At 59.3% G+C, this 26,346-nt stretch overlaps 1 protein-coding gene across 1 annotated transcript; it reads left to right on the top strand.

Moving 5' to 3' along the window:
• Positions 1 to 4,876: 4,876 nt before the first annotated feature.
• Positions 4,877 to 22,045, top strand: LOC139436945 (ral guanine nucleotide dissociation stimulator-like). The gene is given in 21 exon segments (XM_071209662.1): positions 4,877 to 5,029; positions 10,482 to 10,592; positions 11,568 to 11,669; positions 11,742 to 11,935; positions 13,304 to 13,497; positions 13,748 to 14,604; positions 14,909 to 15,124; positions 15,407 to 15,507; positions 15,994 to 16,078; positions 17,200 to 17,233; positions 17,236 to 17,258; positions 17,709 to 17,795; positions 18,197 to 18,229; positions 18,576 to 18,594; positions 18,597 to 18,696; positions 18,869 to 18,967; positions 19,345 to 19,486; positions 19,680 to 19,895; positions 21,202 to 21,316; positions 21,799 to 21,899; positions 22,019 to 22,045. Coding segments are annotated over 21 exon segments (3,009 nt in total).
• Positions 22,046 to 26,346: the final 4,301 nt, after the last annotated feature.

Genomic DNA, 26,346 nt, shown 5'->3' with positions numbered 1-26,346 from the left:
ACCTGCGCGGCCCTGCACATTGAATTGCCTTCCAGGAGATGGCGGGCTCTGAATTATTATTCAGGTGATAAACCCAGAACAAATTAATTCCCGCAGTCTGGGCTGTCCAGTGGGTTCTAAGGCAGCCCTGGGCCAGGGACAGGAGAGGCGTGGGGCACTGCTCCTTGCACTTGGCACTCGAAACGTGGCTCACGGTCCGTGGGAGTGTTGCCTAATGGCAGTCTTGGACGGCAGAGAGAGTGGAGGCAGGCACGTCTTCGAAGGAAAACATGTCCATTCATCTGTCCCTTCAACAGGAATTGCTTGAGAGCCGGGGCTAGGGCTAAATTCTCTGGTTCATAAACTCTTGGCGAATAAAAGCCGTGGGAGAGATGTTTGCAGTATTACACGTTAAGTGTTCTAGAAGGACTTGAACCAGCTCAAACCCATCGGGGCTCGTGGGAATGTTTCACGGTGGACCTTCAGCATCATCCCAAAGGAGTCCCCAGCCTCGTTTAATGTTGCTCTTTATAGGGAAATGGGTGTTATAGATTTGCCCAAGCCACTACACCTTCCTATGAAATGCCCATGTAGCAGGACTAAGAGGCACAACATGTGATGTGAAATCAACTCACAGCCCTGTGATTCAGCTCTGTCCTGAAGAAACCATGGAGGGAATAGCTCTCCATGAACTGAAGAAAGTAGTAACTGGATTTCATGGCTGGCAACAGCCACAGCTTCTGCCCAGGAAAGAAAAAGAAGCGCAAGCCCTTCTCCCTCCAACCCCCACCCACCCCCAGCCCAGAAGCTCCCTGCGGAGGCTTGGGTGAGTGCCCCCAGGCACGAGCGGGCACTGCCAGCTCTGGAACCCAGGGCCAGCCTGAAAACGGACTCTTCCCACCTCCAGGCAGAGGGCGAGAGTCTGGACCCCGCATTCGAGGAGGAATATATCAGAGGGCAAAACCCGTAGGCGGGGTTCGGTCTCAGGATGTCCTGAATTTTACGTCTCATTTGAATTAAAGCCATCAGTTCCCCAGCCCAGAGCAGGGAGGCCCTCTTAGCCATGGCAGATCACAAATCAGTCTTTGAAGGAACCTCAGTGAATAATTTCTGGAGGAGGAGACCCCAAAGGTGACTCTGGAAAGACACAGCAGAGAGTGGGGACACGGCCAGCTCCCTGGCCAGCTAGAGGAGGTCCCCTTAGGGCCTGCGGGCAGGTTAGCCAGGTGGGAGGACCAGGTTGACTCCTCCCACCCCAGTGGCACAGGTGAGGGATGCCCGGCCGTCCTGAGGCTCCCTGGCCGCCCGGGGAGTTTGGGCTCTTCCCTGGAGCTTGGAGGAGCGACGAAAGGCTGTCGAGGTCGGAGTGGCACCATCAAACCCGTGCCTTAGAATGTCATTAGGGACACTGTGGACACTAGCTTGTGGGCGAATGGCAGAGGCTAAAGGCCTCCCGCACTGCCCAGGGCAGGGGTGACGGGCCTGGAGAAGGTGGTGCCTGCTGGTGGAAAGGGAGAGAGTGGGTCATTTGAGTGGCCTTAGGACAGGAGCCCTTGCATTCGTTTCGGCTTCCAGAATGGCATAAAATAAAAATACCCCATGCAGCTAACATGGAGTTGAAGAATGTCAACCACCACAACATGGAGCCAAGAGTGCCTATGACTGAAAGCAGGAGGATTGCATCCAGCATCCATGTGGAATCTAAGCCCCCTCTTGACATAAATATGGAATGGACACAACCAATCCAAGGTCCACAGGATGGAGGAATACAGTAAAGATTAGAGTGGACTTACTGATATTCTATTCATGAACTATTGTGGGTAGTAATCGAGAAAATGTGGCATTGGTGTGGAAAAAGAGTCCATGGTGGCTGCTGGGTGTGGGGAATGGGAGGAAGAGATGAGATGTGGAGGCGTTTTCGGGACTCGGAGTTGTCCTGGGTGGTGCTGTAGGGACAATTACCGGACATTGTATGTCCTCCCATGGCCCACTGGATGGAACGTAGGAGAGTGTGGGCTATGGTGTGGACCATTGACCATGAGGTACAGTGATGCCCCAGAGATGTACTCACCAAATGCAATGGATGTGTCATGATGATGGGAGAAAGTGTTGCTGTGGGGGGAGTGGTGGGGTGGGGGCAGTGGGGTTGAATGGGGACCTCATATATTTTGAACATAATATTTTTTAAAAATGAATTTAAAAAGTTGTGTGATTTAAGCAAACCAGCACGCTTGGCACCTACTTCCAGCAGGGACACCTCGGCCCTGCCCCCAGAACATCAGGCCTGAAGTTTCTCTAGAACAGGTGTCAGAAGCGGTCAATGCTTCGGGGGCACTGGAGCTTTCCCATTTGGGAGGCATCACCTTCAGGAACCACATGCCCAGAGGCCTGCAGCCCCGCTTGCCATGGGCTCCTGCATCTGAACATTCAGGTCCAACCCTTCATGGTCAAGGTCTCCCTCCCTGACGTTCCGCTTCCCCATCGCCCACAGTGTGGCCGTTTGAAATTATTGGATGAATACCGAAGAAGAGAAAGATGATGTTTTTACAGCCATCTCTTGCTGCGGGTGTGATCCACTTTGAACTTGAGTAGAGAAGGTGAAAGCATGATCGTCAGTAGAGAGGCCTTTGACTAGATGACTTAACAAGAGCACTCGAGGGTCTCGATTGGACTATGTCAGTGAGGCCTGACTCAGGTCGAGTCTCCCCAACCGCCCTCGCTGGCACTGATACAAGCAGAAGCACAGAGAGAGAAACAGACAGAGGCAGGGAAGCACGCCGCCCTGTGTGATCCTCTCACCCCGAGCCTGAGCGAGGAGGCCCAGAAGAGAGCAGCCCTGCGCCAGCTTTGCTGAGAGCTGTGGAAGAGCAGAGGCCTCGGCAGAGACCCACGGACATCTCGCTTCACCTAGTGGCGGCTGACTTTGGTGGGAAAGGACCTGTCACCATGCCTCAAGTTGGACTTTTCACGTTCTTGCAGCTTTGACCCCAAAGAAATCCCCTAACCAAAGCCAACCCACTGCTGGTACTTTGCAATGGCCGCCCTTGGGCCAAGGAAAAACTCGGCCTGTGAGGGGCCTGGCCCAGCACAGCCGTGCTCACCCTGCCCACCCATCAGCCTGCTCCTCCCACCATGCCCACCACCCCCCACCTGCACCATTCCAGGGACTCCCCGTGCTGTCCACGGCCCCAGGTAGCCTGCCTTGACGTGTCCCCTCTGAGTGGGCGACTTTCCATGTGCCCACAGCACCTTCTCCTCGTCTTTGTGTCATCAGTGACCATATTCTTATGCCCCAATCTACGCCTCCCCAGCTGTCAGCTCTAGCAGGGCCTGGACAGTGCCCGACTCCCTGTCCCCAATGCCAAACCCCCAGAAGGCACCCCATAAAGGTTTGTGGAGCGACTGTATGACTGGGAGGCAGCGGGAAGAGAAGAGATTTGGAAGCTTTCCAGCATGACCTCTGAGCTGGAGACCATCAGGCTGGTGACCGCAGGCCTTGGAGCCCCGAGGAGGAGGACAGGACCTCAGGGCCAGAAGCCGTCTGGGCACTGACCTCCCGACCAGCTGCTTGACTCTTACACTGTACGTGCAGGCAGCACGGTCAACAGGGAGGTGACCGCAGCCCCACCGTGTTCAGAGCAGGACGCCGAGGCCGGCCTCCTTACCGTGGAGGTGCTCGGGGACCCAGGCCTGGGTGTGGGGAGAGCGCATGCCCCTTCGCAGCCCCCAGCTCTGCCGTTCTGTGTGCCATGGCCAGGAGCCCTCCTGGGGTGCCCTCCGCCGTGCATTCCAGCTGCATGGGAGCCGCGTTCAGGCTTCAGTAGGCGAGGCCTTGTCCACCCCAGAGCCCCCTGCCCGCACGGCTATTCCCTGTATCCCACCACCTGCTTGGGCTCTTCTGCAAAGCACAGCCTTTGGAGTCAGAGTGTCCAGGGTGGAAAACACACAGCTGGAGCAGGTCACGGCCCTGTGTCGGGATCGCAGACCCTGCGTCTTCTCGAAGGCCAAAGGAAGCCAGTGATGGCCAGGTCAGGCGGGTGTGTTAGGGTTGGAGAGTTGGTGTGAAGCCTCAAAAGAGCTTCGCTCAGGAGGTCCCTTGGCCCAGCGAGCACACCAGGGGCAAGGCCCCACTCAGGAAGAGGGGCGGGCGAGAGCAGGGACCGTGAGCCCACCTCGGAGGCCGGGCTCGCTCCTCGGAGCTGCAGGACTTGAGTGCCGGAGCTGCCTGCTCGCCGTCCATGGGGGCAGGGGCAGGCAGCCCAGGAGGGCTCCTTAGCAGCAGCGAGCGCCCCGACCCTCAGCGCTGGGGGTCCGCCCTGCCTCCACCCTGGGCTCCCCTGCCCCTCTCATATCCCCCTGGGCTCTGCTAGAGACGGGGTGGGTTCAGGTGCCCCGGGTCTTCTCAGGGAGGACAGGAGGAGGCAGAGGGGCAGGAGCACAGGGCTGACCTGCCTTCTCCCCTGCTCAGACCCCCAAGGCTGTGCCCGCCTCCAGGTCTGCTCCAGGTGCGCCGTCCACTGGCACGTGAGAAAGTGAAAAATCAGTAAGAGGGGCTTTTCCGGCCTTCAGAGATTCCCTCCCCACGGCCTGAAGAAGCAGGTCTGCCACCAATTCCTGAGTCCAGAGCCCAGTTTTGAGCAAGGAGCAGGGCCTATCGAAATAATCCATGTCTAGGTGGAGGCAAGAATCAAAGAGCAGTGGTAACACACAGCCTCCCACCACTACAACCCTACGCAAGAAAAAAAGAGACCACCTGAGTACATCGCAATCTCATCAGATGCCCAGACATCAGCAACAAATTATGGACCCTCCTAAGAAAACGGAAGGCACGGCCCAAGAAAAGGAACAGACCAAAGCCCCAGAAGAGACGCAGGATTCAAGAGGCCTCACTGGCGAGATGCACACAAATTTCCAAAATCGCAATAATGAGCTGAGTGACAATGTGGCTAAGGAGATAAATGACAACAAGAAGACATTGAGAGAGTGCAAAGACATGTTAGAACTCTTGACCAGCGAAGTGACAGAGCTCATGGGAATGAAAGACAAAGAGGTGTGATCCATAGCCCATCGGAGGCATGCAACAGCAGCCTCGAAATGACAGACAAAAGAATAAGTGACAACGAAGACAGAACAAGTGAAATGGAAGGGAGCAAAGAACAGAGAGTGAAAAGAATGGGAAAGGACTTAGCAGGGGCTTAGAGAGTTGAATGACAGCATGGGACACAGCCACGTACACGTCATGGTCATTCCAGAAGGAGAAGAGAAGGGAAAGGGGCAGAAAGAGTCTTTGAGGAAAGACAAGTGGAAAAATTTCCCCACTCTCGCAGAAGAAATGAAGTCACGAGGCCAAGAAGTGCACCATACCTGAATCAGAATCAATCCAAAAAGACCTCCTCTAGGACCCATACTCCTCAGAAGGTCAAATGTCAAAGACAAAGAGAAAATTCTCAGAGCCGCAAGGGAGAAGCAGACCATCATCTACAAGGATGCCCAGGAAGACTCCGTGAAGGTTTTTCTTTGGAAACCATGAAGGTGAGAAGACAGAGGCATGGTACAATTAGGATAGTGAAGGAGCAAATCCTCCAGCCTAGAATTCTTTATCCCACAAAATTGTCCTTCCGATATGAGGGTGAGTATAAACCGCTCACAAAGAAACAGAAACTAAGAGACTTTGCCAAGAAGAGAATCGACCTTTGCAGGAAATAGTAAAGGAAGCCTTAGAAGCTGAGATCAAAAGATAGGAGAGAGAGAGAGAGGCCTGGAGAAGAGCAGAGAAGAAAGACTAGCAGAATGACTACCCAAAGAGTAAGAAGACAGGCAAAAATACCATATGACCTAAGAAAATCCAAGAGTAAAACGGTAGATGTAAATAAGGCATTTAAAGCAATATCATTGAAGGTGAGTGGATTAAACTCCCCAATCAAAAGGTACAGGCTGACGGAATGGATTAAAAAAAAACACGAGTCATCCATCTGCTGCTTTGTAGACCCAGGGCTGCAAAACGGCTGAAAGCAAAAGCTTGGAAAAAGATACTCCATGCAAACAATCACCAAAAAGAGCAGGGGGAGCTAGACTGCTCTCAGGCAAAACAGACTTTAATGCAAAAAGTTATGAGAGATTGAGAATGTATGAATAAAAGGGACCATCCACCAGGAAGCAATCAGTCGTAAGTATCTATGTAGCTAACCAGTGTAGCCCGAAATACACAGGACAAACTCTGGCCAAACTCAAGGGAGAAATAGACATCTCTACAAGGATCACTGGAGACTTCAATGCCCCACTCATATCATGAGATAGAACAATTAGACTGAAGAGCAACAAGGAACAGGAGAAGTTGAACGGCATGATCAACAATTGAGACCTAACAGACATTGACAGAAGGCTGCATCCCAACACAGTGGGTTCTGCATTCTTCTCAAGTGCCCATGGATCTTTTTCCAGGAGAGACCACGTTAGGGCACAATGCAGCTCTCGATCAATAGAGAAAGATTGAAATGAATCAAAGCACCTTCTGAGATCAAAATGGAATGAAAGTGGAAACCAGTCACAAACAAGACCAAAGTAAATTTGCCAAGGTGTGGAGGCTGAAGAACACATCCTTACATAATCAGTGGGTCCAAGAAGAAATCACCATGAAGTCAGTTGATTTTTTGAGACAAAGAAATATGGGAACAAAACTTATCAAAACGTAGGTGATACAGCAAAAGCAATCTTGGGAGGGAATATTAGAGCCTTCAATGCCGACATGAAAAACAAAGAAAGAGGTAAATGCAAAGATTGAACTGAAAACGACTAGAGAAACTAGAAGGAGAAGAGCAAGCCAATCCCAAAACAAGCAGGAGGAAAGAAAGAAATAAAGATGAGAGCAGAAATAAATGAAATTGAGAACAACCACCACAAACAATAGAGCAAATCAACAAAACCTAAAGCTGGTTCTTTGAGACAAACCCCTAGCCAGACTAACCAAAAACAAAAGAGAGAAGATACAAATCACTGGAATCAGAAATGAATGAAAGAGGGGACGTTATGATTGACCCCACAGAAATGAAAAGGATCGCAAGAGGATATTATGAGAAGCTGCATGCCAACAAAGTAGACAACCTGGATGAAACAGACAAATTCCTAGCAATGCACCAACAACCTACACTGACGCTATGAGAAACTGAATATCTTAACAGACCATCACAGTGAAAGAGATTGAATCCATCATCCCAAGTCTCCCAGCCAAGAATAGTCCGGGGCCAGATGGCTTCACAGGTGAATTGTACCAAGTATTTAGAAAAGAATGAACACCAATCCTGTTTAGACTCTTCCCAACAATTGAAGAGGAGGGAAAATGACCCAAGACAGTTGATGAAGCCAACGTAAGCCTAATACCAAAGCCAGGTAAAGATACCACAAGGAAAGAAAATTAGAGACATATCCCTTGAATGAACATCAACACAAAAACTCTCGACAAAATACTTGCCAATAGAATCCAAAAGCATTTCAAAAGACTTATACATCACAGCCAAGTGGGATTTATTCCTGTAACAAAAGTCTGGTTCAACATAAGGAAATCAATCCAAGAGGAAAAACACATCATCATCTCAATCGATGTGGAAAAGGCATTTGACAAAATCCAGCATCCTTTTTCAGATACAAACTTCAAACAATAGGAAGAGAAGGAAAATTCCTGAATACAATAATGGGCATAGGTGGAAAACCCACAGCCATGATGTGCTCATGGACTGGAAGAATAAATATCACGAAGATGTCAATCTTTCCCAAACCGATTTATGGATTCAATGCAGTACCAACCAAAATTCCAACAGCTGTTTTACAGAATCAGAAAAGGCCATTACCAAATTTATTTGGAAGGGAAAGTGCATCCACATAGTCAAAAGCATTCTGAAAAAGAAGAGCGACGTGTGAGCAATTTCACTGCCTTGCCTTCAAAGAATTACAAAGCTACAGTGGTCAAAACAGGAAGGTAGTGGCATAAAGATAGGCACATCTATCGGTGGAATAGAATTGAGAATCCAGAAAAACACCCTCACCTCTACTGTCAACTGGTTTTTGACAAACCTACCAAGGCTGTGTTAACGGGTTCTTCAATGAATGGTGCTGGGCGAATGGGATATCTATGACCAAAAGAATGAAAGAGGACCCTATCTCACTCCCTACACAAGAATCAACTGAAAATGGATCAAAGACCTAGATAGAAAAGCAGAAACGAAAGACCTAGAAGAAAACATAGGGAAGCATCTTCAAGACCTTGTAGTAGGTGGTGGTTTCTGTGACCTTACGCCCAAAGCGCAGGCCACAAGAGAAAAAAAAAAAAAGATAAAAAGAACCTCTGCAAAATTAAACACTTTTGCACCTCACAGGACTTTGTCAAAAGGGTGAAAAGGCAGGTGACTCAATAGGGGAAGATATTTGGAAATCACAAGTCTGATAAGGGTCTCATATCCAGGATCTATAATGAGACATTTACATCTCAACAATAAAAGGAGAAACAATCCAATTTAAAAATGAGCAAAGACTTGCGTAGACATTTATCCAAAGAAGAAATACAAATGGCAAAAAAACACATGGAAAAAATGCTCAAGATCTCTTCTAATTAGGGCAATGCAAATCAAAACCCACAAGGACTTATCATTTCACACCTATCAGAATGGCTACTATTCCAAAATACAGAGAACTCCAAGTGCTGGAGAGGCCGTGGAGAGATAGGAACACTTCTTCCCAGTTGGTTGGTGGCAATGCAAATGGCCCAGCCACTATGGAGGACTGTTTGGCAGTCCCTCAAGAAGTTGAAAATAGACTCACCATGTGACCCTGCAGTACCACCACTGGGTCTATAGCCAGAAGAACCGAGAGCAGTGACACGAACAGACATCTGCACGTCGACTTTCGCAGTGGCATTCTTCACGATTGCCAGAAGTTGGAAACAACCCAGGTGTCTATCAATGGATGAGTGGACAAACAAGCTGGTGAATTCACCCAAGGAAAAGTTAGGCAGCAGAAAGAAGAAATGAATTGTAAAGAAGACAACATGAATAACCCTGGAGGAGATTCTTTTAAGTGAAGCCGGCCAGACACACAAGGGCCAATGCCACAGGATTGTGTTATGATGAACCAAATAGACTGTGTAACATACTGTACGATAAAAAACAATTTCTACGTAGCCAGTCCATTTAATTGAGAGTTGTACAGTTTTATTCAATTGTGCTTGCTTTTTCTTTTTAAATGATTGCTTCTATCTCCAATTCTTAAGTGGACAAGATAGAGTTAGAAATAATCAAGGCAACGGGAAGCCTCTGGGCAGGATTGGTGGCACAGCTGCCATGTCTGACTTTGGTCTCATTTGCACCTCGTCACGGGCCAGATGGAGACAGCAACCCAGGAGACAGCAACCCAGGAGCGCAAGTGGGTCTCCTCAGACCACACAGCCCTCCCCCAGTCCTGTGTGAAGTTGGACTCAGGGTTCCGTCCGTCCCCGTCCTGCTTCTCCCATGTCTGAGTGTGTGCATTCACTCCGTGTGAACCCAGACTCCAGGGCTCACAGTGTCCACACCCTCCCATGGATGTGACGCTGTCCTGGGAAGCCGATGCAAGAATGGATCCCGCTGTGTGGCGAGGAGACTGGGGATGGGCCCCAGTGACTAGCCTGGGCTCCCCAAAATGGAAAGGACAGAGCAGCAGACTCTGAACCAGAGCTGGGGCCCGAGCTGCCCGCAGCCTTCCCAGGGAGCTGTGGGGGGGACGTGTTGGTAGAACGGCGTCCAGGGAACAAGGCAATCCAGGAGAGAGGATGGACAGACAGCCGTACAGAGGGATTTTGGCAGGGTTCTTACAGTTGAAGGGCCCAGGGGAAATGACCTAAGGAGGTGACCTCACTTCCTCAGTGGCAGAACTTGGAACCCTGGTAACCAGGAACCCAGATTCCACAGGCAACCCCTTCCCAGCTCACTTAGCAGGAGATGCTCGAGAGAGCAACGTGTTCTCCTGCTGCGTTGCGTGACCCAGCCTCAACCAAACTGGGAATGAATCCCTTGCCATCGCTTCCGACATTGGCTCAGGCCTCAGCCATGGAGCTGCTGGCCATCGGCACCCAGGAGGCACCCAGAGGTGACACGGGGTGGTCCAGGGGAGCCGGTTGAGCACAGGCCACCGCTGTGCTCCTCCTGGGCAGCCCCACGTCCATCCTCTTCCCAGGGTGTGGGGGCATGGACGGGGGACCACCATGGGCAGGAGCGGCCATCAGGGTTGGGGAGGGCCTTCCCTGTCCTCTGCCAGGTCACGGGCGGGGGTGGGAAGAGGCAGCTTGGGGACATCCATGTGGACCATGTCTATCCTGAGCCTCGAGCTCCCCTGTTCTCTCCACCGGGCTCGGGGGAAGGCAGAGCCCACCTGGGCCTGCCCTGGGTCTCGGCCCGTGGAGAGCCAGCTTCCCCTGCGGGGGAGGACAGGCTCCTCGCTGATGCCCTCGGCCCGGCCCCCGGGCACTGTGTTCGCAGAGCTCCACGCAGGTGGTCGGCGAGGAGCTGGAGGAGGGGCTCGTCTACACCGTCTCTCTGAGGAAGGTGATGGTCCATCGGGGCCCTGGCCAGGGCTGGCGCTGGTTCCAGGTGAGAGCAGGCACTGAGGGGGGGGGGGACCTGAGGTAGCTGGGGAGCACCCCGGGGCTGTGTTCCACCCTCACCGCCGCCCGCGCGCTCTTTAGGGCTTTCCCGCCCGAGTGGCCCCATATCCTGCTTCCCGAGGAACCTGGGGCCCCACCAGTCGCCCAGCACACGGCCATGCCACAGATGGGGGAAGGTCACTGCACTCGTGGAGAGGGGCGGGAGAGGGTCTTTAGCGCAGGATTCCCGTCAGGGCCGGCTGGAGGGTGGGCACGCCGCAGATACGTGCGCATGGTCCTGCTGTGTTTGCGAGTCCCCTCCTTGGCCCCACGTCCCCAGCAGCATCTCCGTGACTGTCCTTGCCCATCTGGTCTGAGCTGTCCAGCTTTCCTGCTGAGGAGGGTTCTCGCTGTCTCCCATAAGTGCCCCCTTGACCTTCCCGGGTAGGAGCTGGGGCCTGCCTCGGCCGCCCAGGATTCCAGGAGGGCGGCGGCTCAGAGCAGCCTTTCGGCTTTTGGGGCTGCTGGAGCTGAAGGTCCTGTCCCGGGGCCCTGCAGGCTCTGCTGCCCTGGACACCGCCCCCAGGCCCCCAGGCAGTGGTCCTCCCGGCCCCGGCAGAGGCTCCAGGGAAGGGCCGGCCGGGCAGAGGACACGCAGACCTCCCTTTCTCCAGCGAGGGCCAGTCGACTCCGCATCAGGCCAGCGGCGGGGGACCACCGGCTGTCTTTGCGGGGAGCGTCCCTGCAGCCCCTGGCCCTGGCCCTGGCATTTCCCTTCCTTGTCCTGAGGTGGGGTCGGGGTGGCCAACGGCATCCCCTTGTTCCTCTGGCCCCGGGACAGTGCAGTCCAGAAGGACGTCCCCTCACCAGGAGGCTCTGCAGTTCCCCAGGGGCTGCTCAGCCCCTCGGCCCTGCAGGGGTCTTTCTCCCCCAAGGACCCTCCAGGCACCCACCTTGTCAGGTCAGGGGCCTCGCCTTTCAGGTGTTGGCTCCCCTGCGGTTCCGTGTGAAGGCTGAGGACCTTTCTCCATTGGGTGCCCGCACGGCCCCTCGGCCGGACGTCGCTCAGGGCTCAGGGCAGCAGGTGGGCCCTGGCCCCGCCCAGCTGGGTCCAGGCGCTGCGTCTGACCACACTGCCCCCTCTGTCCCACCCCAGAGGAAGAACGAGGGGGCCCTCGCGAGGGGGGAGAGCTGCGTCATACGCACGGTCAAGGTAGGCCGCTGGGAGGCCCTGGCGGAGCACCTGGTGCCCGCCTTGCAGGAGGGTGACCTTGGCTACATCCGCACCTTCCTGGGGACCTACCACGTGTTCGCCTCCACCGAGCAGGTCCTGGACCGGCTGTTCCACCGGTGAGCGCCGCCCCCACCTGCCCCCTGGGCTGCTGTGCCCCCCACGCGCTGGACATCTCAGAAACGCCACTGCCCCCGCTGGCCTCAGTTTCCTCCTTGGGAAGGGGGCGCCCTGAGGACCAGCCCCAAGGGTTGATTGTAGGAGACACTGGGAGGGTCCGTGGGAAGGGCTGTCCCGAGCCTGGCTCCCAGACGGGGCGGCTGGAGGTGCAGGGCTGCTCCTGGGCAGGACTTCCCTCTGCCCAGGGAAGAGGCTCTCGGCCTCGCCCCCTTCGGACCCAGTTTTCCCATTTCTCAGGGAGGTCTGCGAGCCCTTTTGGGCCTCCAACCTTGGTGTGGTCAGAGCAGGGATCCCTGTGGGCTGCCAGGGGTCTCCAGGCCCATCCCAGGTCTGAGGAGGTGCCGCTGAGGGCTCCCCCTTCCCCTGGTAGACGGCACGGGTCTACTCGGTGCACACGCTCCCTTCGGCACCTGGCTTCATGCAGCGGACACGGCAGGCCAAAGATCCTGCCTTCTGGGTTCCTTTGGAAGGGGGGCGGCCGGCAATAGGCCGAGCCACCTTCAGCAAGAGGGACACTCAGCAAGCAGCTGTGACAGCCTCATGGTCTCCCCTAGGTATGGAGGTTACCTCAGTGGGAGGGGCGAGCCTCCTGGACGCCTTGACGTGAAAATGTAGGTGCACCTTGGGTGAGGGCGAGATGCTCTCATGCCCAGACCCCATCGTGGGGAGTTGGGTGGTGGGTGGCTGGGAAGGACTGGGTGGGGTCTGGGGCCATGAGTCCTCTGTCCCCAGGAAGGCTGAGTCCAGAGGGCTTCCCCCTCCCCTTGCCAAGGAGTAAGGAAGCTGAGGTGGGGTCCTGGAGCACTGTCTGCACAGGAGGCCCAGGGGCTCATTCCTGAGAGAAGCCCACCCATCCTCCGCCCCCTCCCAGCCCCCAGGCCCCCAAACGCCACCTCACACAGACCCCCGACGGAAGGTGGTAAGCAGCCTGCTGCCAATCTGCCGGGGGCCTCAGTCCTGTCTGCCTCCTGCAGGGGTGGCGGGGACGGCTGTGTCCCCATCGGGGTTGGAGGGGGGCAGTGTCCATGGGAAGGGGAGACACACACGACACCAGGCGGAAGATGAGGCAGCTCCTTGGACAGATGCTCCTGGGCAGGGGCCGCGAGGGCCTGGGGTGGGAGGACAGGCCCTGCCCCCTCCGCACTCACCCGGTGCTGAAGCTCCTACTGTGTGTCAGCACTGCGCTGTGGCCAGGCCAGTCAGAGGCCCTTGCTGTCCTCGTGGACTTTCTGTGCAGTGGGAGGGTGCCTGGGGGCAGCGTGGAGGGCAAGGCTGGCATCTGACCGTGTGGCTCCACCTGCCCTCAGCACCCTCTGTGCCCTGCTGGGCACCTGGATGGACCAGTACTGGGAGGACTTCCTGCAGCCTCCGGACTCTCCCTGCCTCCAGCTGCTGGCGGCCCATGCCCAGGAGCACCTGCTGGGCTCTGGCCCACAGTGCCGTGTTGCGCTTCTGCTTGCCCGGATGAGACACCCGGAGCCCACGGAGGCAGAGCCGGAGGGTGAGGAGGCCTCGGGGTGGGGCACATGAGCTTGTGGGCCAGGGGCTGGGATTGCACCGCAAAGGCAGGAGCCAGCAGAGGCTGCCCTCGGGCTGCGAGCAAGGCAACGCCCCAGACATGTCCCCTGGGAGCCTGCAGGTGGGGAGCACTTTTCTGGGCAGGATCTTCCCCTAGAGGTAGCGGGATCTTCTCTGTTTTGGAATGACTCTCGCAGCCATTCATGCTGCCTCTTGTCCAGCTCCTTTGTCAGCTCCAGAGCCACCAATGCCTCCAGTGCGCCTGCCAGAGCCACTTCCAGCTCCTGCGGCCGACACAGGTCCAGAGCCAGAGTCGGCTTCATCACCACCTGGACTGCCAGCTAGCGAGGTGGCGCCAGCGCCTGCCATGCAAATAGAGCCTGACGCATTCCACGCCATGGCGCCAGCTCCTGAGCTGCAGGTGGCTCCAGCACCACCACAGCTGCCCCCCACAGAGATGGGGCCCGTGCCCTCCCTGGAGCTAGACCATCCGACCTGGTCAGCCGGAGCACCTGCTCAGGAGCTGCGGGCAGCTGCAGCACCATCAGGAGCAGGAGCTGCAGAGCCGGGGGCAAGTCTAGCTCCACCTGCCTCGCCGCCGCTCCACGGATTGGCACTGCCCGCTCTCAAGGGAGAGCCTGCTCCTCCAGCAGCAGAAGCACCGGCTTGCAAGGTGGAAGATGCCTCGGGGCCACCTCCACTGCCACCTGTGGGGCTAGCGCCAGTGCCCCCTATGGAGGCAGAGCCGACCCCGTCCGCAGGGACAGCCACATCCGCACCAGCAGTTGGAGAGGGGGAGGCTGTCCCACCGCCACCTCCAGTGCCGCCTGCACAGGTCGCGCCAGTGCCCACTCTGGAGCTCCAGCCGGTTCATGCACCTTCAGGAGCAACGGCTCTCGAGGGGGAGGCAAGGCTGACAGCAGCCCCTGAGCCACGACCAGAGCTCAGCTCAGCCGCAGAGCAGGCTGCCCCCCCACAGCCTTCCTGCCCCTGGCCCGGGACCTGCGGGGACCGTCTGCCTGAGCAGAAGCCTGAGCTCCTGGCTTTCCCTCCCGAGCTGGTGGCAGAGCAGCTGTCGCTCATGGATGCGGTGAGCAGCTGGGCTCGGCAGGGGGGAGCTGGGGGGACCTTCCTCCTAGGACCTGCGCCCCAGCCTTTCCCACCCTGATCGCGAATCCTGGGATCTGGGTCCAAGCCCTGGTCCCCTGCCAGCCTTGTTACCTGGGCGAGTTTCTTGAGCCCAAGCCTGCACTTGTGCCTCTGGAGAGGAGACCTAGGACACTAGCCGTCCCTGCCACAGACACTGCTGTGACGATGACCCCGGCCAGGGTCCTGAGGGCCCGCGGGATCTGAGCTGGGGGCGGGCGTGGCCGGCTGACTTGCCCTCTTACCAGGAGCTGTTCAAGAAGGTGGTGCCGCACCACTGCCTGGGCTCCATCTGGTCCCAGCGCCACCAGAAGGGCAAGGAGCACGTGGCACCCACTGTGCGTGCCGTCATCAGCCAGGTCAACCATGTGGCCGACTGCGTCGTGGCCACCTGCCTCGGGGACCGCAGCATGAAGGCCGCAGACAGGGCCAGGATGGTGGAGCACTGGATTGAGGTGGCCAGGGTGCGTGCCAGGGCCCTCTCTGGACTCCTGGACACCCCTGCGTGCTGGTGGGCTCTCGGCCTCAGGGCTGTGGCCTGCCTGGAGCACAGCCCTCCTTCCTCCTCACGTCCCCCCAGGCTCTTCCCTCAGGTGGAGCATGGGGGTCCCGCTCTGGGGCCCCGGCTTGCCCTCAGGGGCTCCGTGGGGGTCTCTCATCCAGAGGGGAAGGTCAGCCGAGGGGCTGGAGCGGGAGCAGGTCACGCTCAGACCACCCCTCACGGCCCATTCTTTCTCCCTCCCCAGGAGTACCGAACCCTCCACAACTTCTCATGCCACGCCATCCTCTCTGCTCTCAAGAGTCACGCGATTGGCCGTCAGAGGAAGACACGGGCGGAAGTTTCCAGGTGGGCGGGCTTCTCTCCAGGGGATGCCGGGGGGAGGGGCCAGTGGCCCCGCGGGAGGCTGGGCATCGCCCTGCAGGGGGCCTGGAGGCAGCGGGACCCGGGCAGGGGCCGGGTGGGCTGGGGCTCCAGGTCTCGCCAGGACCTGAGGTCAGCTGTTGTGCGTCAACACCGGTGCCATCCACGGTCAGGCAGAGTCGAGCCAGATGAGCATGTCCAGGGCATGCTGGTCAGCAGCCCGCTCTGTCCAGGGGACAGCTCCCCGTGTCAACACCAGCTGCTTGTGAACTAGGAGTGGGGGTCCCTGCTGTGCCCGCCTGAAAGCTCAGCTCCCAAGCCCACGCTGTCCTGCAGTGCTCGGAGCTGCCCAGTTTCAGCACCACCCACCCAGGCAGTGTGGGTCCCAGGACCCGGCTACAATGCAGTGGGTTGTCCCCTGGATGCTCCCACCCACTCCCACCTTTCTCCTTCCTTCTTGCCCTCCCCCAGGGCCAGCTTCCGCCTCTTTCAGACACTGTCTGGGATTGTCTCCACTGAGATCAACGCCTCCCTGGGCAGCGAGCTGATCTCCCAGGTGAAGAGCAGGCGGGGGGCCAGGGCTCAGGAGGGGGGCTTGTGAGTGTTTCCCTGGGTGTTTCTTTGCAAACATCCAGTCAGGCCTCTTCTGGAGGAAGATGAAGAGGGCTCTGCCTGGTTCGTGGGCAGGTGGGGGGCAGCTGCCGGGCCGTAGGCTGGCGTTGGTGCTCGGATGCGGTGGGGAGGGGGGCTGGGATGTTCCAGGAGGAGATGATGAACCGGCAGGATGAGAAGTCTCCATCCACGTGGGGGTCTCAGACCTGCGCCTCGTTATGAATGGCTTGTGTCAGAGAGCTAGGAGAAGTCTTTGGGAGACGGGAAACCACGGCGGGTCCTTTCTGACTAAAACTAGATGCTTCCACCTAGAAGATGCAGCACAACTTCGATATCCAGTACTGCAAGGTCCAGCTGTGCAGCTGGAGGATGGGGCACCCCTGCAGGCAGAACATTCCGAGTGGACCCCCGGGAGGGGACGCCTGTGAGCGGGCCTCGGGCAGTCTTTGGGTTTTCCGTCCTGTGGGCTGGGGCAGGCAGGATCTGCTCAACTAGGCCTCCTGGGACAGCCCATCCTCCAGCTCCACGGCTGGGACGACACAAGGCCCCTCGTGCATCCACGCACAGAGGCCGGGAGAAGCAGACAGCTGTTGGCAGTGGCGGGCTGTGGGCGACGTCAGCGCAGACAAGGCCTCCGGCCGGAGGGAGCCGCCCATCCTCCGCGCCCTGAGCGCATCCTTCCTTGGGCCTCCGTTGGAATGGAAGCACGAGCATCCAGCGGCGCCGCCCTCACGCCAGCTGGCGGGGTTGATGGGAGAAAAGGAACATGGCCGAGTGTTCCCGGGACTCAGAGTGGGAGAGCGGGATGGCCAGAGCGTCCGTGCTACTGGCATGCACCCCCGAGGGCTCTGGACTCCCGAGAAGGGGTCAGGTCTTTGTGATCACATCCCAGATGTCCAAACAGGCTCAGGGAGGCCAGGTCGCTTGCACCAGGCCCCCAGGGCACCTCCGGCACGTGGTGGCAGCAGATTTACACCTGCCCACTTGGTCCAGGGGTCCAAGGCCCCAGGGACAACAGGGAGGGACAGAGGGCCTCACTGATCCCGAGCTGCTCAATCCTGACAGGAGGGGAACCCCGAGTTTGCCACCCTGGAGCCCAGAAGCAGCAGCAGCAGCAGGAGGGGGTGGGGATGGCTTCTGCCAGGGGGCCAGGGCGGGGGGCCTCCAAGTCAGGGTGGGGCCCTCCTCCCAGCCATCCCTCCTGGGCCTCTGAGCCCGGGCAGCCTCCCTTCCATGTCTGTTCCCCTGGAAGCTTGAGGGCTGGGAGCCGAGGGAATCCTCGGGGACTAGTGGCAGCAAGTCAGAGCAAGAGCCTGGAAGAGCCGAGGCTGGGGGACTGGGTGGGGCGGGGTGTGGGCTTGTGATGGAAGAAACGCCGGTGCTGGGAGGTGACTGCAGGGGAGTTTGGGGTCCTGGGAGGCCAGGCGGGGAACTTTGGGGTGACAACTGGGTGCCCGAGCGTAGGCCAGGGTGATGCTGGGTGGTCCTAGGAGTCTGAGCCTGCGGGGTGGTCAGGGCAGAGTGTCGGGGATCCCCGAGCACCTGCGCTCATCCCCACCCACTCCACGCCACAGGGTGCCATCCAGGCCACTGTCCCATGGCTGGGGACATTCCTCACTCGGTTTTTGATTGTGGACTCTGCCATGCAGGAGTTTCTGGATGTGAGTGAGCCTGGGGGCCGGGCCGCGAGGGAAAGGGTCCTTGAGGCTTGGGAGGGGAGGCCGGTCAGAGCCCCGAGTGCTGAGCAATGGGCACACTGCATCGCCCGAGAGCCTCCCGGCTGCCCTGGAGCTGGGTGCTGTGGACTTGTGGCCGCAGAGTGCGTGCAGGCTGGTCCCGGGGCGTCTCTCCACTGTGGTCAGGGGCTGGGCTGGGCGTGCCCTTGGGCTCCCCTCGCGGGTCCCACTCCTGCGCCCACAAGCCTGCCTGGGTCCATGCCCGGTCTGGGCTGCCCTGTGCCCGTGGAACCCGCAGTCATGCCGCACGACAAGGGCTCAGGGGTGATGGGCACGGCAATGGCTGGGGGTCCCCTGGTGACGGATGTGACCTCTCTGCCTTCCAGGGGACCATGGTGAATTTTGAGAAGAGGAGGAAGGTGAGCAGCTGCGGCCAGCAGTGCGGGGGTGGGGCTGGGGGTGGGGGCTGGACAGTGAGAGCCTCCTGGCAGGGCCCCCCCGGGCTGCAGGCAGCTTCGTGGAAGACTGCTGGGGAGTTGGAGGAGAGAAGACAGGGCCGCCCCATCCCTCGGGAAGGTGGGGGTTCACCTGGTGGAAGGCCGACTTCCTGGAGGAGGAGCTGTGTGAGCTCAGCCCTCAGGGCAGGTAGAGCCCGGAAGGCAGGGGAGGGCTGGGGAACCAGGGGCCAAACCAGCCCCCGGGCCCCGGCCCACCGGGCAAGCCCACCCGGGCCTCAGCAGTGCCTCCTCCTCCGTCTGACCCCAGGAATTCCAGCTGGTGGCCGAGCGCAGAAGCTGCAGGCGCGCTGCTGCTACGACCGCCTTGTGCCCGACGGGCGCTTCAGGGCCTGGTTTGAGGCCATGGAGCAGCTCGGCCAGAAGGACAGGTGAAGACATCAGGTCCCGGTGGGGGCGGGAGCGCCCCGGTGGCTCCTCGGCCCATGTATGCCCTGCTGCCCAAGGAGGCCGGGACACGTGGACGCCAACTTCTGTGCGGACCCCGGGAGGGAGTCCGAGCTGGGGCTCCCGGGAGCCTGACAGCTGCCCCCTGTCCTGTAGCCTCCTCCTGTCTCATGAGAGGGAGCTGCCACCTGAGTCGGCCAGTGAGATCTTCCAGGCCCAACAGCCCCCGGAAGGCAGCGAGCCTTGGAGCGGAGAGTGAGTTCCCCTTGCGGGGCAGGAGAGGGTGGGCTGGCCGGGGTTCAGGGGAGCTCCAGGCTGAGCGTGGGCTGGGGGGCCTGCCTGCCACTGAGCGCTGGGGTCCCAGCTCCAAGCCTGACCAGCCCTGGGGCTGGGAGAGTCGCCCCCTCCCTGGGCCCGTTTCCTCCTCTGGGCAATGGGTGGTGCTGCCTGAGCTCGGAGGCAGTCGGGGCCCACTGGCTCCTCTTGATGGACCTAGGACTTAGCCATGCGCAGATTTAGCAGGGCAGAGGGGGGCAGGCATGCCAGGGGAGGCCCCCAAGGTAAGCCGAGCCTCCATCCAGCCACCAGGGCCCCGACGCTGAGTCCAGCGGCAGCACCACTGCCCACTCCAGTGTCCAGCTCCAGGGTGGCCCTGACCTGAATGGCGGGAATGCCGTGGATTCTGCTCACACGCCCGTGGCTGGCTCCTCCGGCTCTGCGGTGGAAATCCAGCTGGACCACACCCCAGAGGCCCAGGATGGTCAGGAAGCGAAGGTGACTGCCCACCCCTGCTCCCTGGGGCCCTCGCCCTCCCGCCGCCCCTCCTGTGCCTGCTGGCCCTCCCCATGTCCACGAGGGGTGGAGCCCCGATGACTCGTCCAGACCTTCTAGAGCCTCCCGGAGCTTCTCGAGCAGCCCGGGCTGCCCTGAGGCTCCCGGCCTTCTGCTGACCTCCCGTGCCCCACAGCCAGGGCAGTTGACCTGCGCATCATCTCGGATCAGCTCCACCGTCACGTCAGCGTCGGGAGGAACGTCCTCTTCCTCCACCATCCAAGCGAGGGCCACCTGGACCAGCCGAAAGCGCCGTGACTCATGGCCGCGCTACAAACGGCACGTGGGCGACCGCTGCTTTGTCCATGTCGTCCTGGCCGAGGACAGCGGCCACAAGGTCCAGAGCATCCTGGTGAGCCGGGCGTGCGGCCGCCCCCTGGGCCGTGGTGGCTTGGCAGTAGGCACCTGATAAGTGCCGTGGTCCCTGCCTGGTGCCCTGGAGCAGACTTGCCACTGGCTGGGGAAGGACAGACAGCCACGTCCAGGGGCAGGAAGAGTGTGTGTGCGATGGCAGTCAGGGCTCAGGACAGTGGACACAGGCAGGCCCGAGGAGGCATGTGCTTGGCGGGCTGAGGAGCAGCCATGAGGCCAGGGCTGAAGGAGCAGGGGTCGGGGGAAGGGCTGGGGTCAGAGAGGCGTTGGGAGCCGGGTCCCATCAGGCCCTGGAGCTGCTGGACGGAGCGTGACTTTCTCAGGAGCCCCTGAAGGTCAGAGCAGAGCAGGGATAGCAGGAGAGCTTTGGCCTCAGAGTGGACAGTGAGGCGGTGGGTGGAGACACCGGCCGGCGCGGGGCTGCTGCCGTGACCCAGAGGAGAGGACGGGGTCTGCCCCAGGTCGGTGGCCATGAAGGCATGAGCAGGGCCCAGATCCGGGATGGATGTGCAGATGGAGCCACCCCTGCCCCACGGCCCAGAGGCTGCAGTGCTGCGGTGGTGCACAGCCGAATGGGCTGCACTTCTCTTGTGGCCAGGAGCTGGCATGCTGGTTCTAAGGTGTCACTGAGTGGCCCTTGGCCTGAGCCCTGCCTGCACCCAGGCCCTCGTGCTCAAGGCAGCTGCCGTCTAGACCTTGCTGAGCACAGCAGCCTCCTAGAGCCCAGGGCATCCTGCGGGGCTGTAGGTTGTCTTCCAGCCTCCTCTCAGACTTGTGGGCTTGGACTGGATGTGTGTGTTCCACCTGGGGGTTCACTGCTACACAGAAGCCTCCTGCAGGGGCAGGGGCAGGGCAGGGGCTCTCCCCAAGGGCGAGCCCTCTCCTGTGATGGGGAGGGAGGAGGGACAGAGAGAGGCCCCGAGGTCACTCCACAGTCCCCACCCTCTGCTGCGAGGCCACCCTTTGTCCCAGGGCTCTGGGAGCCCCTAGCAGCCCTGCAGGCCGAGGAGCCAGGGGCCGGGGTTCAGCCTGAAGGGCAGGGGATTTGGACCCTCCCTTGGAAATATCCTCAAGACAGATGTGCAAGTTCCTGTAGGAGATGGGGTGAGGAATGACTGGGAAAGAGCCCTCACTGCCTGGAGTGTCCCCGGGGGAGCAAGAGAGGACAGGGGGCCCCTGTAGACCCAGCCCCGAGCAGAGGGGCCTCCTCGGGGTCTCTGGCAGCTGCGCCATGGGGAGCCGGCTCCAGGACCCATGCCCTGAGGCCCGTCGTTGAGCCACCGCAGGTGACCGACCAAGACAGGGCCCCAGCCATGATCCGCAAGGCCCTGGAAGAGCACGCGCTGGCTGGGGAGCAGCCCGAGGACTACCAGCTGGTGCAGATCCTCTCAGGAGATGGCAGTGAGTCAGGGGCAAGTGGAGAGGGTGGGGGCGCAGGGGTGGGCGGGGGCAGCACAGCCCCTGGCCGAAGGTGTGAAGCCCCGCTCAGGAGGCCCGGTGCAGGGCTGCCCTCGGCGGGCTCGGCAGGCTGGTCCCGGGGAGCGCTGGGCTCAGGGGCGTGCGCTGGGCTGGAGAAGGCCAGTCTCAGCAAGGAAGGCGGCAGGGGTGCTTGGGGGATGAGACAACCTTGTGGCAGCTCCACTCCGAGGCTGGCAGTGGGAGTCAGAGTTGCTTTTGGAACAAGGGTCCCCCGCTTTCATCTGTGCCTCTGCAGAGCCTTCCCTAGTCATTCAGGGTGTTGCTCAGGTGACTCCTCTGTGATCCTGGAGTTGAACTGGGGAAGTCGGGTGCCCGGGCGAGGCCAGCTCTCATGGGGACACAGAGGGTGGGGTTCGTCCATGCCCCGGAGCACGGCTGACCACCCCTCTGCCCCACCCCCCCAGTGCTGCAGATCCCGGACAGCGCCAATGTGTATTACGCTATGGTGCCCTTGCCGGATTATCGGTTTCTTCTCCTGAGGAAGACCACGCCCCTGGATGCTGAGGTCAAGGGGAGAGCTCTCTCAGCCCTTCGGGGGAGTCGGCAGAAGGGGCCCAGTTTCCGAAAGGGGAAACTAACTGGCCCCAGTGGCCCCCCCAGCCTCAGGGCCCCCTTCCCTTCCAGGTCCGCCTGGCCAAGTCGTTCTGCTGACCCCAGCCACCGTGGGCCAGGCCAGGCAGGCGCTTCCCTCCCCAGCAGCCAGTCTGGGCCACCCCCAGACTCCACTCACGCCCCTGGGCCTGTCCTGCCACCCAAAACATGGCTAGTCGGAGGGAGGGTCTGCGCGAGATTGTCAAAGAATTAACAGCAGCAAAGACTATCTAGGGGGGAGGGGCAAGATCTACCTTTGTCCTTAGCAGATGTTCGATGTGAAGGTTTGATTATTAAATTCTTGTTTCCACTACAGCCTGAGAGTTGAGTTTGGTTCTTGCATTTCCTATGTTAATCAAAATGAGATACAGGCTCTCGCAGTGCTCAATCAAAGGAGAAATCCTGCAGAGTCATCCGTTTATTTTAGAAGGGAGAAGCGATAAGAGCCAGCTGCCCCTCCCCGGGTTCCTGAAGCCAACACGGGAACCCACAGCAGAGAGCATTTCGGTGCATTTCGGTGTTCCACCCGGCGGGAGCCGAGAGCACCCAGGAGGACCATCGGGCTTAGACCATTCCCAAAGACCGTTTCCTGAGCCCGGGCAGGGCAGCGGCCGCCTTTCTACCACTTTGGAGGAAGAAGGAACCTTTCCCGCTTCTTGCCTGAGGCTTTGCTTGCACACCAAATAGGAACTTGTCGTTTTCAAGGGCAAAGGATAGGGTGACAGCAGCAGGAGGTAGGGCAAGAATGAGAACAGAGCTGAGAATGTGGACTGGAAAGGGACAGAGGAGCCAACGAGGAGGATTCTTGGCCCCAGCCCAAGGGCAGGCAGACCCGGCCTCCTCAGTACCCCTCAGGCCTCACGGTCCACGCTTGACCTTGGAGTTCCTGCTTTGCAATTCTCATCCCTGGCACCAGAATTCCTTTTCCTGAGGCGGGGACGGGGGTTTGAGCTGCAGCGTCCTGGGCTCCAGCTGGGCCTCCTTGGTGTCCTCACCACTGCTCCCCGTGAACGAGTGCTTCCCACTGCCATGCTATAAATGCCATTCCCTGTGCATGTCCTTCCCCCGGAAAATCCCTGCAGGCCCTGCCTCTGCGCGGGCTCCCCGTGGGCTCTCCTTGCTGGCGGGGGCCTGCGGCAGCAGGCGGAACCTCTCGATGCTGAGACAAGAGCGCTCCTTCCTGGCGGCCAGAGACCCCACGCGCCCTTTCCTGCGGGTCGAGGGGAAGGTGGGCCGAGCAGTCTGATGTCCACACTCTCCGCCGTGTGGCCGCTGCCTGGCCTCAGGAGGAGCTTGGCTCTGAGCGCTTCAAGCTGGCGGGACCCTGGGAGGGCTGCGTCCATCGGTCCACAACTCGGGCTTTGCTGATGTCACAGGGGTGTGGACAGGTCTTGTCGGGAGAGGGTGCAAGTCACGGCCTGATGGGCCCAACGAGCACAGTCTTGCCCCGATTTTCCCTCATGGCACGTTCAATCGCTGAGTGGCTTCCTGTCCAGGGGGTGGCAGGCCCTGTCCTGAGCTCCCCGTGGGCTCTAGCCTGGCTTCCCCATGACCGGGAGCTAAAGGTGGAAGCCCTGGCTCAGCACTGAGCCCTGGAGCCTGCACCAGCCTCCCGCCTGCCCCAGGTGAGGGCCGAGAGGCCCCTTCCGTCTGGGTGATCAGGGAAGTCCAACACTCTCCTCGTACACTCTCATGAGGAAATAATGGTCTCGAATGCATTTTCTCTGTCAATAAGAGTCTCTAGCTCCAGGGGTCACCGGGAACTGTTGGTGCTGGATGCTCACCTCTAAAATGGAAAGAGTCACTGATTGCCTGAGGGTTGCTGTGATATCAGTCATTGTCCCCCAACGCTTGTTCCACCCTGGTAGTGGGGCTCAGTTCCCTGGGCTCCCTCACATCCTCTCCTCCCCCAGCTGGGGACAGGCTGGACATCAAGTTCAGGGATCCCATCTGCAAACACAGGGGCCGGGAGGCTGAAGAGGAAGAGGAGGGGCCGCCTGGCCTTGTCGTCGGCCACACTCCCCTGCCTGCCTCCAGGTGCCCTGCTCCTGGCTGTCCTCTGTGGGCGGCACCTGGGCACCTTGACCGTGGGGAGGTGGCCAGATATCAGGTAGCCCCCCACCCCCCACCCTCTTCACCCCCAGCTTCTCCAGGCTCTCCAAGCCCACCAAGCCCATCAGCAGCATGGCCCCCCCACCCGGCAGTGTTCCAGGTGCCCCCCAGGTCCACGGGACCAGGGAAGAACGGAGAGGGCTGGTGGCACACGGCGTTGGCTGGTGTCTGCGAGCAGAGCCGTGGATGCATCGCCCACGTGTGCCCTGCAGCGACCAGCGGGCATCACTGCCCTGCGCGCAGAGTTCCCCTGGTCGACCGAGCCGGCCAGGGCCTGCGGGCACATGCGCTCCCCGATCCTGCGGCGGGAGCAGAGCTCTAGGGCCCGCCGCTCACACCTGTGGCTCCCTGGGTGGAGCGTGGTCTTGCCAGAGACTCTCCCCGCCCACTCCTACCCAAGCACCAGAACAGAAGTGGAACTGGGCAGCAAGGAGGGAACATTGAGCAGCGTGGTGCTGCCCTGCTGATGGGAGCCGCGTTGGCCGGGGAGGCTGCCAGGCAGCAGCTGGTGCGATGAGCCCTGACCCCGGGGCACCTGGAGGAGGACCTGCCTGCCTGGAGCCCAGCAGCAGGCCGGCAGTCGGGAGCCGCCTGGAGAGCTGCGGGCAGGAGAGGAGGGGCCAAGCCCAAGGCTGAGGGCAGTTTCCCAGATGAGTGCCCTGTCCTGTCCTCTCCCGGGGAGTGGGAGGTAGGCATGCCAGCCATGCACCCACACCCCATCCACGGGAGGCGAGCTGGCGTGTGCTCTCTGAGTGCGCGCTCACACACTTTATGTCCAGCTCTTCCGCATAAAATTGGGAAACTGACACCAAGAGAGAGGAGCAATTGGCCCGGGGCACAGGGACGGGCAGAGTCCCGAGTGTAAGGAGGGGTTGAGGCCTCCAAGCCAGGGCTCCCCCCCCCCCCAGGGTTTCCTACCCAGGCAGAAACCTCCAGGGCTTGTCTCAGGGCCAGGAGCCAAGGGCAGCCTCGGACCACTTCCCCGGTGGAGCGCAGTCTGGGAAGATTCCTGGGCCAGGGCTTCTCCTAGAAGTAGGAGCTTCTGTTCCTCCCCTTCCTGCTCCAGGTCCCAAGGGACCTTCAGGATCTTCTCTATTTGAAAAGAGGATGAACTCTAGGACTGCAATTTCCTTGGGATCACGGCTTTGGGCCAATCGGTGCTCTCTCCCACTCGACAGAAGGCAAGTGCTTCAGACTGCTCACAACCACGCCAGCATTTCCAATGAGGAGCACAGAATGAATGAGTGGACAGTCAAATGACGGTGCCACAAGATCCCTTGACCCCAAGGCAACAGGACACTCTCCCCTGGCTCCAAGTCGCCCACTGAGACCTCAAGACTCTTTTGGCCAAATGGACTGAAGAAGGACAATTCCAGCTGAGCACTGGTCTTTGCCAAAGCAAGCCCAAAGAGATGTTATTCAAACAAAGGTCAGTCTTTGACCATCAATGGTCATGGACCAGGCCACTCAGGGTGTCCCTGCCCCATGGATAAGGAGATGCAAACCAAGAGCAGCCCCTTTCCTAGCTGCAGCATCTTCAACTTGAGCTCTTCCTGTCTCAGCCAGAGTGATAGTGACAACTGGCTCTGCCTGCTGGACAGCGGCCTGGTTCATGGATGCACCGAACCAGGGCATCCTTCCTTCAAGGAATGTCCCCTCCACCCAGGGCTTGGAGGACGGCATCAAGCATCACGTCACAGTCAGGGCCAGACCCAGTTGCTCCCAACGTTGAGATCCCAGCTCTCGGAGAGGGCTCTGCCAGGGCTTTTCTGGCTCCTGCGCTGACAGCAGGGGGCAGGGCTTGTCCTGAGCTCTTCATTCGACCTGGGCACAAGCTTCTGCTGGTGGCGGCAGCCCCAGCCTTCAGTCCACGGAGTCAAGCATCTCATTCTTGTCCAATGGCTTGAGTACCTCTCCTTCCTCTTCATCATCCCCTCCTCATCCACAGGCTAAAGTCTTTAGACACCAAGGATCTTGGACATAGAGACAGAAGCCAAAATCCAGGAAAAGCCAGAGATGGGGGGCGGGGGGAGAGAGAAGGAAGGAAGGAAGGAAGGGAGGGAGGAAGGGAGGGAGGGAGGGAGGGAGCTGGGATCAGAGGGTCTGCAAGTATAGACTCATCAGACAACTTTATTGTTCACAAGGGGCTCTATATACACCCCAGTCCATGAGAGAACAAGCAGCAACATGCAGTTAACCATCAACATTACTCAAAGTCTAAGGAATTCAAAAAATCTAATCTCAAGGTA

This window comes from Dasypus novemcinctus, chromosome 19 (assembly GCF_030445035.2).
Source record: "Dasypus novemcinctus isolate mDasNov1 chromosome 19, mDasNov1.1.hap2, whole genome shotgun sequence".
NCBI lineage: Eukaryota > Metazoa > Chordata > Mammalia > Cingulata > Dasypodidae > Dasypus > Dasypus novemcinctus.
This window is presented reverse-complemented; position numbering and strand designations above follow the sequence as displayed.